Source organism: Numenius arquata, chromosome 6, assembly GCF_964106895.1.
Source record: "Numenius arquata chromosome 6, bNumArq3.hap1.1, whole genome shotgun sequence".
Classification (NCBI taxonomy): Eukaryota; Metazoa; Chordata; class Aves; order Charadriiformes; family Scolopacidae; genus Numenius; species Numenius arquata.
In genome coordinates, this window is record NC_133581.1 from 5,708,893 (window position 1) to 5,726,053 (window position 17,161).

At 41.8% G+C, this 17,161-nt stretch overlaps 1 protein-coding gene across 1 annotated transcript in view; it reads right to left on the reverse strand.

Moving 5' to 3' along the window:
• Positions 1 to 7,295: 7,295 nt before the first annotated feature.
• Positions 7,296 to 17,161, reverse strand: part of ASPG (asparaginase) — a 48,321-nt gene continuing 38,455 nt past the window's right edge. Inside the window, exons 13-15 of the mRNA XM_074149706.1 lie at positions 14,265 to 14,351; positions 7,689 to 7,788; positions 7,296 to 7,349 (exon numbers count right to left, since the gene is read on the reverse strand). Of these exons, the coding sequence (XP_074005807.1) occupies positions 7,296 to 7,349; positions 7,689 to 7,788; positions 14,265 to 14,351 (241 nt within the window). The remainder of the gene's footprint in view (positions 7,350 to 7,688; positions 7,789 to 14,264; positions 14,352 to 17,161) is intronic.

The following is a 17,161-nucleotide window of genomic DNA, read 5'->3' on the forward strand; positions in this document are numbered from 1 at the left end:
GCTGCGCACATGTGATCCGTTCTTTATAATTTCTCATTTTCACCCATCATACAATTACTTCAGGTTTATCTCAGTGATCTAACAAATTGTGATGCTGGAGACTAAAAGCGTTTTATTTCTCACACTGCTGTGGTAGGTCCTACGCAGGGATCAGCACAGGTACCTGGAGAAGGGGATTGCACCTACGGCTGAATTTGATCGCGCTATGGGTCCATGAACGTTTTGTGTGTAAGTGGAACCGGGCGCACTTTGTCTTCTACGCACAAGGGATACATTTCCCTCATCAGTCGTTTCACTGCTTGAACCTGCCTTAAAAATGGAGGACTCTTCCAACTAAACTGGAAGCAGAAGCTGGACATGAGCAGGCAATGTGCTCTCGCAGCCCAGAAGGCCAATCACATCCTGGGCTGCATCAAAAGAAGTGTTGCCAGCAGATCCAGAGAGGTGATTCTGTCACTTTACTCTGCTCTGGTGAGACCTCACCTGCAGTACTGTGTGCAGGTCTGGAGCCCTCAATATAGAAAGGACATGGACCTGATGGAGCGGGTCCAGAGGAGGGCCACTAAAATCATCAGGGGGTTGGAGCACCTCTGCTATGAGGACAGGCTGAGGGAGCTGGGGTTGTTCAGCTTGGAGAAAAGGAGGCTCCAGGGAGACCCAATAGCAGCCTTCCAGTACCTGAGGGGGGCTACAGGAAGGCTGGGGAGGGTCTGTTTACAAAGGCCTGCAGCGACAGGACGAGGGGCAATGGTTTTAAGTTGGAGAAGGGGAGATTTAGATTGGATATTAGGAAAAAGTTCTTTACCATGAGGGTGGTGGAACACTGGAACAGGTTTCCCAGGGAGGTGGTTGAGGCCCCTTCCCTTGAGATATTCAGGGTGAAGCTCGACGAGGCCCTGGGCAACCTGGTCTAGTTGGGGGTGTCCCTGCTGACTGCGGGGAGGTCGGACTAGATGACCTTTGGAGGTCCCTTCCGGCCTGGACCAATCTATGAATCTATGAACTAGATCATGATCTTTTTGGAAGAATCCCAGTAGATCACACCATTCAGAAGACTGCAAATAAAGGAGCTCTGACTGAAGGAGGATAAAGAGGTTTAGTTCCAGATGAGGGATTTCATTATCACTTGTTGCTGAACACCAAAATCCTTGTATGAAACAACTGAGAAGTGCTATAGTAGATTAATTCTAAGTTAAGATGTGCAGAACTGGAGTTATTTAGCAATTTAAGAACGAGCAGATACTGAAGCCTTGCTGAACAGCTGATTTAATTCAGCAAGTACTGATCAGACACAGTCAATCTGTCACTGGGTCAGCCAGCCTTGACAGATGTTAACAGTTTACCAAGATGACATGCAATAAGAGAGCAAGCACATGCTGATTTTTCAAATAATTAAGAATGCCCTTCCATCACACAAGTTTTATAAGATAATCTCCAAACAGAAACTTAATGTTTTCAGACATCAGTAAAAAAGAAAGTGGTTGCATTCAGGAAAGACAAGCTGTAACTCAAATCAGACAGGAACTTGGACATGCTGGTTGTGCAAAGCTCTGTTTTTTGCCGTGTTAGGGAAGTGCTGACATAGGCCAAGTCGTTCCTATCCCTTGGCAGTATTAGCTGGATCATTAGGAAAAAGAAACAAAGTGGAAGCTGGGTGTTGTCTTTCAAGTGAAGAAAGCTGTAGAATTGATGTAATGTTTGACTTTTACAGGAGGCGTTCATAGTGTCTCCTCCATGGAGAGGCAGCAGAGGTTCCAGCACCAGCATTCATCCCCAGAACATCACTTCAACGTGAAAGATCCAGCACTGGAAACAAACCCTACGAGTCTAACAGAAACCGCAACGTCATCTTTATGTTCCAATAAGGATTAAAAACTGACACGAAAAAACTTTTCTGCACCAAAAAAAGCAAAAGTAACTTCATCCAGTTTCTACCACGCTATCCCAGTGTGTACTGTGTATAAAAAAACGAGCACAGATCTGCAGATGATCCTCGCAGAATGTGCTAGATCTAACAAACTGTAACTGGACGTGGATATGAAAGGGTACACGGACATCACGGGGGCTTGGAGTTAAACTGGAGTTTAGGGCTACAAAGATGATGAGGGGATTAGAACATCTCTCTTATGAGAAAAGGCTGAGGGACTCGGGTCTTTTTAGTCTGGAGAAGAGAAGGCTGAGGGGGATCTGATCAATGCTTATAAATACTTAAAGGGTGGGTGTCAAGAGGATGGGGCCAGTCTTTTTTCAGTGGTGCCCAGTGACAAGAGGTAACAGGCACAAACTTGAACACAGGAAGTTCCACCTAAACATGAGGAGGAACTTCTTTCCTTTGAGGGTGGCAGAGCCCTGGAACAGGCTGCCCAGAGAGGTGGTAGAGTCTCCTCTGGAGACACTCAAAACCCGCCTGGACATGTTCCTGTGCAACCTGCTCTGGGTGACCCTGCTCTGACAGGGGCACTTGGACTAGATGATCTCCAGAGGTCCCTTCCAACCCCTATGATGCTGTGATTGTGCAAAGCTGTTATAGAAGTTCAGAAATGGACCCTCAGCCAGTCCCAGCAAAAGAATGAGTGTGTTTGCATTAGTAATGGCCCTGTACGGCTGCTTGATCTGCAAACCTTTACCCAGCAGAAGATTGCTGGATAAAAAGAAGAGTGCATTTGATCTTTTCAGGAATGATCTGAAAGAGAAAAATTAGCAAAATTAGCAAAAAATTAAGCTGCCCCTGGAATACCTAGCATATTTTAACTAATGAAAGACACTCAGCTGGTTACAGTAACTAAAACAAATAGGTAGAAACAAATAGGTAGAATTTTCATTCCTTACTAATAACAAGAGTTTGCTTTTCACCAATAACTATGTAAAGCTTAAGGGTTACTACACACAAATAGATTCATCATAAGACTGGGAGTTATCATGGAGAGTATAATTATGATTATTATATCCTCTGCACAAAGCAAAGGGTGTAACATGAAGAAGACAAACACAGGATCTCAAAAGCGTTACTGAAGTTCACCCCCGACACTAAACGAAAAGCTCAAGTTTCTGGCCTTAACTGGGTGATTTTAGCCACTTTTTTGATCACAGCCCTTGACACAGAGTTTCTCTTAACGCCTGTACACTGTTACAGTTCTTGAATGAAATTTTGACATATCTAAAAGAGATTCAGTTTTTTCTTAGATAAATGTTAAATTGGCATTCGTGCATTTGCCATTAGATTTTTTAGATATCGGTCTATTTATAAGGGAAATTGCAAATTTTCTAGAAAGTAGCAGGAACGCTATCTTATGCAAGATAACATATTAAGAGGATACATATTTCTGTAAAGGTTTGTCAGAAAGAAGCTAATATTGCTTTATTCTCACTGTAAATACGACCGAACCCATTTCATTTTAGCTTTACAAGCTTCTAACTAAAACCCTTCTTCCTGGATTACGTTTCTGTTGCCCTTCGTGTCTTTACCTGGCTCATACGCAGGGAGAAAATGGTTGTCTGTTTTCTTCCCTCTCCTTTGGTTCTCCTGTTGAGACCTGTTATTTCAGTAATTTAAACCAGAATGCCATTCTTTATTCAACAGAAAAAGAAAGTATGTTTTCTACTTCACATGGGTATTTTATTTTAGAAATGGAAGAGTGTTATTGTTTAGAAAGTTTTCTGGAGGCCAGACGAGCCCTTATTGAAAAGTATAAGGAAAATATTGATGCTTTTGTATACATTTCAGTCAGTCATTCTGATACAGAAATAAAGAATGTATGCTGCTATGGACAAATTATTGCATCTGAGAATCATGGAAAAAAAAGAAAATAACAGAATCACAAGGAAGTCACTTGCAGAGAATTTTATCAAGGGATTTCCTAGTTCAGTGCATCAACTTTTAGACTCCTGACTCGGCAAGAGTTAAGATAGTTGGTCCAAATACCATAGGAAGACGAGTCTATGCATGGCTTTTCTCCTGATTGTAAAAATTTTCACAAACACTACTTTGTTACATACATCACCTTTATGTATTTACACATAGGACACCAAAAAGGCAATGAATCCAAAGCCTGATTTTTGATTTTAGATCTCATTTACTTAATTCTGTATTAATTTTCTTCAATCTAAAGCATGTTTATTGCTATGTATTTAATAACGAGGCAGCGTAGTTGTCATTTTGTGACTGTAGTGAAGAGGTGCACTACTCTTAACATTAAAAAATCAGGCATTTTTATGTTTTTCTTTTGTTTTTAACTGGAGTATATACAGTGTTTCCTCAGACTACATGCACAGCTGCCTTCTTTTAGAGGGATCTGATATGCAACATACCTTGGGAATCTTTTAATACTAGCAGGCTCAGCAAGTAGTCCATGCAGCTTTTCTCCATGATAAGAAGAGCTGTGGGAAGGTTGCAGAGTATAAAGAGGAAAAAGAAAAAAAACTATCTGCACTTCAAAGATTCCCTTCAGATGAAGCAGATAGAAAATCCACACAGATTACTGCAGAAGCTCTAAGTGAAATTAAAAGTTGCCATCTCCAATATATGCATTTGCCTGAAGTATTCTCTACGTTTACATATTCTAGGGCAGACACAGCTGTAAAGATATATATGGCTTTTTTGTCTTTAGTCTGAAAGTGTTAGGACTTTAAACTTGGGTCTGTTAATACTGAGATCACATTTACAGTCCAAAGAATTATGTGTCCAGCATGTAGCAATCTTGATTATATTCCGGTCAGGATGTGGGAAAGATGCTATTAGAAACAAAACAATCAATTCACTTAGACAGTCCCACAAACATGCTTTATGGCATCTGCCTCCTACTCATTTTAAGTGAGGTTTTATAGTGACACATTGGTGAAGATTAGTACACAACTGCAGGCAGATGCCCATGACTGATTCAATTGTTTGCACTGACACTCACAATTGCTGTAATTGCAACTGAAGTGATACAAGCCATTGCAAAAAACAGACAAAGTGAAACCAACATTGTTCCTCAGAGATTTTATTAGTCGAAACCCAGAAATGCACAATCCACTGTTTTTTTTTCTGGGTACGAATTCACCACAGCATTTCTGTTTGCTATGCCTGCAATACTGTCCTCACTGATTTAACGTAAGAAGATTCAAAAGGCCTCTTTAAAAATGGAACTTGTACAGTAAAGGCAATACATTCCAGCCTCACCTGTTTACAAATATTTCTATTAAAAAAAGTCATTAAAAGGTAAAGCAGCAAATAATTTTTAGAAAAATCATCAAAAACTTAATGTGATCCTAAGTAAAGAATATTTCTAAGCTGTAGCTTTTCTGTATGCTCCAAGCACAGCCACCATTGTTCCTTTCCTTTTTTTTCCTCCCATAACTGCTTAACACCATTAATGTTCAAAGCTGGGATTTCTGAAAAGGAGTGACCATCTTCTACAGCCTCTGGAGAAAGAGAAAATGGATGTTTAGAACTAGGCGGTACCCAAAACCTTCCCGAGAAGAGATTGCCCCGTAGCCTGCCAAGCGAGTTCTTATGCAGTCCTGAAGACTTCCTTCAGACTGCCTACACGACCGGTGGCTCAGTCCAAAGGAATTAGGAGATGATCCACGTAGGAGTTGAGGATTTAACACATTCGCTCCCCACTTACAAAAGAAAAGTGACTTTTGCAGACATATTTCACTGAAAATGGAAATACCTTTGCGACATAACCCATATTCTGAAGGTATTTTTAGCGTCTTCATCCTGGACACTGGAAAACTTCCATTTAAATGCTCAAGACCGATTTTATCTAATCCTTCAATATTAGCTAAAAATAAAGAAACCCCAAAACTTTACAGGAAAGCAAAAAAAATGCCTGATTCTGTCCTATGTTCATTTAGACCAGTACGTAGTAATGAAAAAATGCTATTGTTACAGTTGCAGTTCCCCACTTATATACACATTAATTCACTCCCATTGATCAAACGGGACACACAAAAGGTAAGGCAGCCATGGATACAGCAAAACCTTTACCTAGATTTTGTGACAATTTTATTAAATAGAGGAAATCATCTCCTCCCAAGATTTAAATTGGGATTTGACTTGCCAATACATTGGAGAAGAGATACCTAAATCAACAATGTATTGCATCAGAAAGGAGTTCTGAGAAATGAAAGGCGAGTGTTTTAAATGTCTCCAGTTACAGCACAGCACCGGAGAAGGTCAAACACCCAGACAAGTCTCCTATAGAGAGACTCGCCAGATCCGATGCTCTGAATGCAAGGCTCACACCCGCCTCACACACACACAGCCAGGGAAACACACCTTGGGTGTCGGCAGCACAAAAGAGATCTATGTCGGGAGTCCGTGTCAGGGACAACCACAGAATCATAGAATGGTTAGAGTTGGAAGGGACCTTAAAGAACATCAAGTTCCAACCCCCCTGCCCTGGGCAGGGACACCTCCCACTAGACCAGGTTGCTCAAAGCCCCATCCAGCCTGGCCTTGAACACCTCCAGGGATGGGGCAGCCACAGCTTCTCTGGGCAACCTGTTCCAGTGCTTCACCACCCTCACAGGAAAGAATTTCTTCTTAATATCTCATCTAAATCTCCCCTCTTCCAGTTTAAAGCCAGGCAGCTAACATCTAAGGTCTGAGTGAGAGAAAAGCCATGGCACTGCGCCCGGAGAGGGGGAAACCCCTTGGCAGAGCTCTCTGCTGAAAGGCAGCAGAGAACACTAGAAGATGGGCTGGTGTAAGGTACTCCATTAAAAGGTGAATGGAGAGCACAGGTGGAAATGCTGTAGGTACCACAGCAGGTCCTCCCGAGTGGGAATCTGTGCAGCCAAACGGCTGTGGTGGCCTGGCAGCTCTGCTGGAGAAGGGCAGGCTCCTGTGCTGCGGGCACAACACCCTCAAAACCAGGCATGGCACCCTCAAAACCAGCCCTGACACCCTGCCCGATAAAAGGCATCTCCTCTCTAAGGCAGACAAGACAGAGAAGGAATTTATTGCAACAGGCCAACTGAACAAGGACATCACTGCGCTCAGTGCTTTTATTTTGGTAGCATTTAGATTCCCAACCAAGTTCAGAACCACGCTGTGGGACGCACCATAAAAAAAGGCACTTCCAGGCTCAAACAGAAAGAGGAATAAACATTAGCTTCGCTCTACGAAGAAGGATTGAAGTACTCGGAGTCATATCAGAAACTAAGGCAGGGACAGCAGCTGAACCCAGAAGCTCTAGGGACACCTAGGGCTTAAATACAGCCCCCCCCCCCCCCCCCTTCATACATGTATATACTGATCTGTACATTTCAGAAATCCAGCGCTTGAAAACGAGATCTTACCTTCTCTACTGCTTTTGTCTAAGGAAGTCAAGAACCTCCTTATGCCCTGTAGCCTCTGCCTGTAAGTAGAAACATGAATAAATCCTGCCATCCTGTGCACCAGGACATGCAAATACGTACTTGTGGGAAGTACGAATGTGTTACCACAGAATAATTAAAATCCAATTTAAATTTTAATTCCTGAGATGAGAAAATTCAGGCTCCAGCAATTTATTACTTCGGAACAGCACCAGACTTGAGTTTGTAACAAACTCTAATCCGGCTTACGGTCCCCAAAGCAGCTTCTACTTTCCCCAAACTAATATTAGTGTGTTATTGCTAATATTAGTGTGTTATTACGTGTGTTATTGCTCACACAGCTAGCCTGCCATGCGGGGTACAGCCATATCCACACTTACTACTTGCAGGGGACTCTGGCCATCATAACCAGTTTGCTCCAGGTCTGCACCGGCCAGGTACCAGGCGTACAGCCCATCCACATCGCCTTTAGCTGTCAGGCTGGAAAAAGAATAGTTAATACAGGTTTCTAAGTCTTTCAGTCCCTTTCAGTGGCAATGAGCTCAGCAGGCAAAGGCTGAGGCAGAGCAAGGCCCAAGATGGCTGCCAGGGCAGAGAGGTGAGGTGAAGGAACACTATTACAACAGCTCTGAAGAGCTGAGCAAGCAGCACGGCTCGATGAATCAGTTCCTTAAATTAATAGGGCTGTGCTACAAGTACTTACAACAGGCTAGTTTCACGTTGTGGGTGTGACTATGACCAAAGGGGAAAAAAAAAAAAAAAACAAAAAACAAAAGTCACGCAGTTTCATATTTCACAACACAATTTTTATCTCTTGAAATGAACTGGGGGGGAGGAGGGCAATGGCTAAATCAAGATGCAGCCGAGCGAGAGCACAAGCAGATGGTGGTAGGGGTCAGCCTGCCTGATTGCAAACCATTAAGAAAGCCCCTTCCCAAGTTTGCAGAACTACGTTTGCCATCAGAAGCGATGACGGCCTATTTATGTGATACCATTTGGACAGTAACATGGCTACATTTCTTTGAGTTCCATAAGATAATTTGTAAGATTTAAGTGGGCAGCAAGCAAAAAAAAAAAAAAAACAAAACGCTTTTTAAAGATAACCTCTATCTGCCACGTATAACAACCAATAGAAAGGATCAGAATGAATCATATACAAGTAACCAGAGGAATGTACACCAGATTGTTTCTTCACACATCTGCTGGTAGTCTCATCCGTAATACTTAAGGTTCATTTTGATTTTTCACTTTTATTTTGGTAAGAGAGGGGCTAACAGCCTGTACATCTGCAAAAGCACGGCCGTCTGTACCAAGACTGTGGACAGGCTGAACTGACAGCAGGGCTGGGAGAACCACCTTCAGTTTTCTCAAGATACCAAACATCCATCAAGGCTTCAGACCTGAGCTCGCCGTGCGCTTGGCGGATTGCTTCAGCAGAACCGCACCGATAATCATCAAGTGAGGTTGAATCTCATTAAGAGAGGGGGAACCCTCCCCAAACTTATTAAGTTCAGAGTTTGCTGCCTTAAACAGTGCTCGCCGTGGGGGAACGTCATACTGCTGGCAGCAGGGATGGAGGACGGTGACGGGCTCCTGTGTAGGACAACCAAGGCAGGCAGACCTGCTGGAGGGTGGAGAAGGCTGGAAGATGCAAGGGGCAGAGAGTCAGGTAAGCTTATGGAGAAACCCCCTGAAAGCCAGGCTGCAACGTTCACTTCTCTGCTAGGCTGAAATCACTTCTGTTGTTGATTAAATCTCTTTAAGTACCTGAAAAAAATGTTTTCAGGGGAGTGGAAGCCTCTAATTGCAGCAGTCTGAGGAGGAAGTCAGAGAGAGGCTTTTGCTTGCAGCAGTCCCAAAGGTTGGACAGGAAAAGGGAAAGCAAACGGTCTCTGTCCGTATTCCTCCATGCGACCCCACCAACCCCGAGGCAGGGCAGAAGACCTACAGCTGGGGCCTTTGGGCGTCAGGGAAGTGGCGGTGGGGTGCTATGAGGTTTAACAGTGCTTCGGCCCGACATTATGAAGACAAGAATCAGTAAATCTTTAATGAAAACTGCCGTCACAAAAAAAAAGGCCCCTCAGAAGCAATAAGGAAACAGAGGAAGGCAAAGGGGGTCTAACAGGAAGCTCCCTGGGAAGAACTTAAGGAAACTGCAGGAAAAAGTAAGCATTAGTAAAGAAAATGTGTAAGCATTAGTAAAGCAGAGAAGAAATTGCTTAGCAGCCACTTCTGGAACGCAAGAATTATCTTTATTTACAGAGACAAATCTCTTGCCACTGACACGGGAAGATCCCAGAATTAAGGAAGAAGCAAACAAAAAGCCTACCTAGTGAGAGTCACGAGAGTCTCAACACTGGACAGGAAAGCACTGTATTTGCCAAACAGAATCTCATCGTTCAGCCACGTGCAAAGCGGAAACCACTTTGGGCAAAGACCAGCACATTTAGAAATATTACCAACCTACAAACCCCAGGCAATTCAGCCAGCATCACTGTAAGCAACAAACACGGACTACTGCACTTACTTGAAAATTAACTGCCTAATAGCACCTGTTCAGAAAGAGCAATTTAACCCACATTGCCAGAGGTCAAAACTGTGAAGTGGTCTCCTTCCATGACATTAAAGCAATCCAACTACACAGAAGTATCTTCAATTTTGCAGCAGCCATTTACTGATCAAGTGAGAAATGTATTCTACGGGGACTGTGACCCAGAGAACAAAAAGCGACACAGCTTGCAAGAAAATTTAGATAACACTCTAAACATAAGATACCTGCTATTCACTACATTGATTATAATCAAGAACACCACAAAACATTTTCTCCAATTCCAAATCTCCGTAGTCAAGCCAAATGCATCTGTATTTCCTTTACACACTCTAAGTGTAGTTCATATAGATAAATATAAACATAGGGCTTCTCAACATACACTGTGGGGATCTTTGCTCTGTATTTTTCTCAAAGACAGTTATGCCAGCAATTCCAACTACAAGTGCATCCTCTAAGCAGCAAGTCCATCATTTTTATATCATGAAATGGAATGAAAATAACTTCAATGTACACTTATCAGGATGTTTAAAACCTGCTTTGTTGACAAAGAACTACTTCATCACATTTTACTATACTCTGAGTGGTACCTTTTATAGCAGATAATCCCGGGTATGCTGCCTGTCAATACTCTTGCATTTAGAAAAAAATGCTTATGTACCCATTTCACAGTTTCATCATGGCTAATGTAGCCATGATGATGACAGAGCCAAGATACAGTGATAGTGCAATTAAGGATAACACAATTACGTGCTCTGATTTTGTGCCTCCTGCCACACGAGCACCAAGCAAACTCAGTTACAGAAGATGCTGTTTAAGGTGTGCTCTGTTATTGTCAAGGTACCAGAAGTGAAGCTGCTCAGGTTTCAGAGGGTATAGAAGGACAAGGGCCAATGCAGTTCTAGATCTGGGAAGTACTGAGTACAGTGAAATGGTACCTTGGGGTTCCCTCCTGCCTCCTCAGGTACTAGGATTTCATCTTTCCCAGGGACACAAAGCTCTGCTTTTTCAGCAATTCTCCTTTTTCAGTGTCTAGATAAAACAATCAGGAAAAACTTTCTTTTTTTTTTTAGGTGTATCACCATCCTGACAGAAGAGAAAATATTAACTTTCCCCCCTTTTTAATTTTTTTTTAAATGAAAATCCTCAAAAAGTAAGTTAAAAGTCCAGCACAAAGCTTGGTTTGTTCTATCCTGAACACACTTGGGAGTGCTGATCTTAGCTAGTATCTCTCAGTCTCTCTCAGTTGAGACAGACAGACTTCTTTGAAAGATAGCAGGCATTAGAAGCATGGTCCTAATTCCTGCAGAGGAATATTTATCCTTCCCTCAGCCTTACCCCCCAAGTTTATGTTAAATTGAAGAGGCATCTTATTCTGAAAGTTGCTGATTTTGAAAGGCCGCATCCTTGTACATTATACCATATCATTTTATGAAATCTAAGAATATGAAAGAGAAATCTGGTTTGGCTTTATGCCCCTATTTAATTTTGTGAAGTACAGACTTGAACAAAGTATCTCAATTTTATACAGGCTTTTTTCCTTTAAAAAACAAACACAAAGCAACTGTTTACAAACTCCAGAACTTGTCATGCCCTCAGAATAAGTCTGAGTGTCCCAATTTATCTCGTCATGGTTTGGTTTTGCAGACAGATGACAATACGACTGCAATATGAGAAGAGATTCTGGCATTTTTAAACAGATTACTAACATCGAGATCTCTCTATCATTTCAAAACAAAGCCATGGACCAAACACCAAATATCAACAAAGTGATTCCAAAAAGCAGACTAACACCTCTCACTTCCTAAAAAAAACCTACATCAAATGAAACCATGAAGGATTTAATAACTTAAAGGATTAAGCATCTTGGCTGCACCTACGTGCATCTCCACTTCGCCACAAGAGCTCCTGCTGACACTGTCCAGCTCTCAGTTCTGTTCGGTGCTCCTTTCGCTCTCAAACATCACCAATGCCAAAGGAGCACGTTTATTTTTATTTTAGCTCCAAAGTCTTCCAACTGAACTATTCTATTCTATTCTAAAATCATGAGTCTAAACAAAAGGAAGCTGAGGAAACAGTATTAGGATACAAAAATCGCTGCTCACAGTCTTTTATGAAAGCCAGTTTGTTTGAGAATAGGTCAGTAGCAAGGGGGGAAACGTGATTATAGCTTCTAATTCAGAAAGAACTGTATGGGAGAAAAAAAGTTAAGTTAGCCAAATGCAGGAACTCGAGAGATTATCAGAAAGCAAGCAGCTTTGTCGTTCTAAACCCCAAGAAGTTGACATATTGCCTTGGTAACAAATTCAAACAAATTGCAGTTTAAGGCATGTTACAAGATAGAGATGTAGGAAAATAGTTCAGATTAGACGGAGGGAAGATGTTATAAACAGCCTGTTCTGTAAGCAGCTTGACCATGTGAACATGTTGACTGCCATGAAGGTGCCAGTGCCCGCAAAGAGAAGGCTTAAAAGGAGGAGGGAAGAGGTAGGACAGAGGGGTGAGCCCGTGCACGCTGGAAAAATGAGTGTATCAGTCAGGTCACCTGAGGATACTCCAGAAAAAGTATCCGAGACATTCTGGCAGAAGGACAAACACCAGTACCTCAGATTTAATAATTTTTAGGCATCTGAATAACGCTGCGGAAAAAGTCTACTTTGGTGCAAAAGACTATGCCAGGCCCTCTAAAACAGCAAGAGAAAAGCAAGCCCTTCAGCTCTGCAGGAGCAGCGTATGGAAGAGCCACCACTGACAGACACCTCAGCCCCATCTCCGAGCCTGCCCGCTGCCTCAGGCTGGCTGTGCTACCGGTACGGGCCATGCAGCGATGTCTACCAGAGGGCATCTCTCTGGCCACGGCCACCACTCCAGCTGGGAGAGAGCCACAGCCCCAGCTCTTGCCCAGCACCGAGGCAGGAGAGCCTCTTCGCCTCTCACTCTGCGCCGAGCCCTCATTCAGCCCCTGCACACACGTGCACTCCCACCCTCTGCTTGGAAGATTTACATTGTTTTTATACCAAACTTATAACCATCAATGCCAGTTCAAAATATCTTAAATGTTTGTTATCAAAATATCAGCTTGGAACAACAGGAGATCGTGCAATACAGACACAGGGTGCACGATCCTCCTTAAAATACTGTAACAGAAAGATTCAGAACACCTTTTTGTTTAAAGGACCCTTGTTCTCTTCTTTCTTTTTTTTGGACATATTACTCCCAGGTCAGCTAGCCAAACTGGTTCTGCATGTGGCACCAAGGCTAAGTAAGGGGCCAATTTATTTGCAGAGGAATGTCATTCCCCAAGCCACTCCTCTCGCCTTCTTGGCGGATGGAATCTACACAAACCAAGGGTTTAGTTGTGTCCTATCACTCGCAGTGCCCTGGGAAGCGCGTAATTTAACTTCATGGTAGAAGTCTTATTACCCAGTCTCCTCTGAGCGTGTTACGACAACGGAAACACGCCAGGTAGTATTTCTTGATTCCAGAACTACCCAAAGGACAGAGTCCAGTCTCGATACAGAACACACATAAGCTTTACCCTAACCTTATAGTTTTGTAGACAATATACAGCACTGGCTGGTCCCTACAAGTCTCATGGTTTCCTGCCAAGTCCTGATATAAAGGCCAGTAACTCAGGGGTTTTTTGTTTGGTTTTGAGAAGAAGAAATGAAGTAAAAACTGTAAGTAATTTTAGGAAATACATGAAACCTCCTTACAATTTTCAGAGTAACTTGTAATTCAGGATCAGTACTGGAAAAAATAAAATCAAGCATCTATTTCTTTTCATAATATATATCCATACCATTAAACCACCTTATATATTAAAAGCAACTGCATGGAAAAACAGCTTTAACGGAGGATTACATCTTCTTTAAATTAAATAGAGGCGGTGAGCAGTTGTTCAAAGGTTTTGGGGTTAAGCCTATTTGTCTATTTGATTTAGTTATTTTTAAGAACAATGTTACGTGCTAGTTAAAGTAGAAGCCATTCCCATATGAGTGACAAGTGGATTTTAAGAAAATAAAAATGATGCACTATGTGCAGCTTTATTCTCAAACAGAGATGCTATTAAATCACATCTCGCACAGCTTCCTTCTCACCCTTCCTCAGTGACGGTGCATGGAAAAAATGGGGCATATTTGCTTCCAGTTCATTTATCCCCACAATACTCCCTGCTTTGGACCTCTCTTGAGATACTGATGCTCCAACACAGAGTTGATTCTTAATTTCATCACTTCACTTGTTTCCTCATCATTAGTCTAGCACAGAAATAGCCACGTCATATGCCAGGGACCCAACTGTTCCTTGGAAGTTGTCTACACACTGTTCTCCAGTCTGAGAGTCTCTTCTCAAAAAACATCCCCCTCCATCCCAATTTTAGGGCCACCTCACTTTGTATCACATTTACCTGCAGAGTATCGTTCCAACGTCCTCCAAGTCACGGCTCGAAAGGTGCGCTCCTGTTTCTCGTAACAAATTAATCACTTGTATGTGCCTTTATGAAAGGAATACAAAAAACAGAGAAAGTGTTTTGACTGGTAGGTTTTTTTCCTTAAATCCAGCCTTACTCCTATACACAAACAGTCAGTGGAAGTTCTTATATGATATTCACCACCATGACAGAACCAATGAATCTTCTCCAAGGTGACAGATGTAGTATACAGATCTGCTCTTTCTACCAAAAAATCCTTCACACACTAAGCTCACAGAAGTGTTAAGTTCAGCTCTGAAAATGAAAGGGATGCATCCCTTCTCTTCAAAGAATTTTTATTTTCTTAACCTTAGTGCTAGCTTAATTTAAAACTTGAAATATTAGTGACTGAAGGACATGCAAACAGTGAGGACATTTATTACATAGCATCATTCCTGTATTTTACAGACTACAATGCCCATAGATATCATTCTTAAAGAAAGAGTATGTCTTGCAGATAAGCAATGAATCTTCAGGTTAATGTAGAAGCTAATCAGGTTTTTAGGGCTTCAAAACTGTGGTAAGTATTCTTATGAACCTCCCACAAAAACACACCTTTTCCTAGCCCCCTCCTCCCAATACCTTTATTATTTATTTCCACCTGGAGTCTTTAGGAGGTCTTCCTTGTCCTTTTCTTTGAGATCAAGGGACAAATAAATATTTAAGCACTACCAGCCAACTCCTATACCATAGTCAGATGCTTGAGAAAGTCTATAGAAAAGGCTTGTCTCTAAAGGTACTCCCATGGGTAGAAAATAACATGACAGATGAAAAAAGTGCAAAATGCGTTTTTCACAAGTGACCTACTGAAAGGTTTAGAACTCGGTTTGAAAAGGAGGTGACTGCTTGCTCCTCTGCTAAACAAATGATCTAGTTTACAAATCCAAACACAGTTTTTTTTCCTCCAGAAAGAGCATAATGACACCAGTAGATCAGGGATAGTTTCATAGTTCCTCTTTTAACTAAGTTGTACCATAACAGTTCAAACTAAAGAGTTAGGCATATCATTGTAACAGGAAATATATGGGCTTTCCCAACCCATTACCTAAAAACTCCTCTGTATTAACTAAAAATTAAAAATAAGCTCACATACACATTTCTGCGTAATCACTTGCATTTTCTTGGAGGTAGCCATGGGCCTTTCCATTTTAGAACTGGACTAAACTGCTTATCTAATCCCTCTGCTTCTTTTCAGGAAACTCCATATTGAATGAGAAGAGAATGATACTTTACAGCTATCCATATTAAGCCTACATAAGCTTATACGTTTCATATAGGATCTCAATTTATAAACTAAATAAAGAACTGTACAGATGCTCTAGGAATCATTTTACATTTCCAAACATAGGTTATTTAACCTACCAGACAGATTTATTGAAATTATACTTTGCTTCAACTGACAGATAAAAAACAAAATAAAATAAAATAAAATCTTTCTTTGTTTCATGGCAAAGCATTGCTGGAACAGCGCATGCTGCAAGTTTGTTCAGTTATCTAAAATATTTTCTCAGGTGGGTCCCTTACGACATGGCTAGTCATCCACAAGCATCTCCTTGAGCCGGCAAATAATAGCACAGCTTCCTATTTTTCAGTCTGTGGTGAAGAATGAATTCTACGCGTATGAAATGTTTAGTGCAGGCTTAAGCAGAACAGTAATTAGCTGAAAAGAAATTTGACCTAAGATAGATTAAAGCAGAACATGTTTGTTCACTCAAGCTCACACTGGGTACAGAACTGAACATGGGGAGTGCCCGCTTAGTCTCCAACAACTGCCCTGGAGTATTCCTCACTTCTCACCTTATACTCGAAATCACAGCATGAAACTAGCACTTTTTAAAATAAAAGCATTGCTATGGGACAGCAGTAAAAGATAAAAGGCAGCAAAGCATGTCATGCTGTGTGGTATCTTCCCTCAATGTGCTCCCTCTATAAAGTCCATATCTCTGGCTTCCAGCGAAGAGCCAGGATTTTCTTTTCCCCTGTTGTAACTATTTAGCCCTCACTGGTAGCAGGATTCCCTCCAGAAAGCACTTCATGTCCCACCTAAGCCACACAGCCATTACTACTCCGAGTGGGACTCTGTAAGTCTTCGATAAAGACAGATCTGGGGGACTTCACCCCACGTGTTTCATACAGCAAATTTAAATGAAGAAAAAAAGTGCTTTGAAATAAAATAAATCTTTAGGCATTGAAACTAACAGTGTTTACAATACGTGCTTACAATAAAACATTTCTAAATAGAAGTACGGTGCCCATAACTAAGAATCATTCAAAATCACATTTCTTAGTATGGTGGGGAAGAAGAGGAAGTGTTGTATCCACTGCTTGTTAAGGGAAGGGGAAGGGAGAGGAAGAATAGGGACAAATAGTAACGCACAAGTAAAAAGCGTTAAATTTAGTACTGTGACTATGAAGAGCCGATCCATCCAAGAAAGCAAACGGACCACCTCGCACATTCCCATCACCCAACATGAAAACTATGTGGGAGGTAGGTCGCACCACAGCTTGTTCCTACTTGCATCCAAACGGTATCTACATTCTGCAGAAACTTAAGCCCTATCCAGAGCACCACTTCTTCTGTCTTGTACCTACCACAAGAGCGTTAGTCATATTTCAAGAGGCTGGCTGTGAATTTTCTGATACTATTATGTCTTAGGCACATGAGAGGTATTTGCCTTTAGAAGTTGTTTCTTTAAGTGCTGCTCTCCTATGGCTTTACAAAAGCCTCACAAGGGTCACAGTTCAGCTGATCTGAAGTTCAGCTGATGTCAAGAGCAATAAACTTCTTGGGAACAGTTCAAATGCAATTCCTGTTCTAAGGTGACAGCACAAAA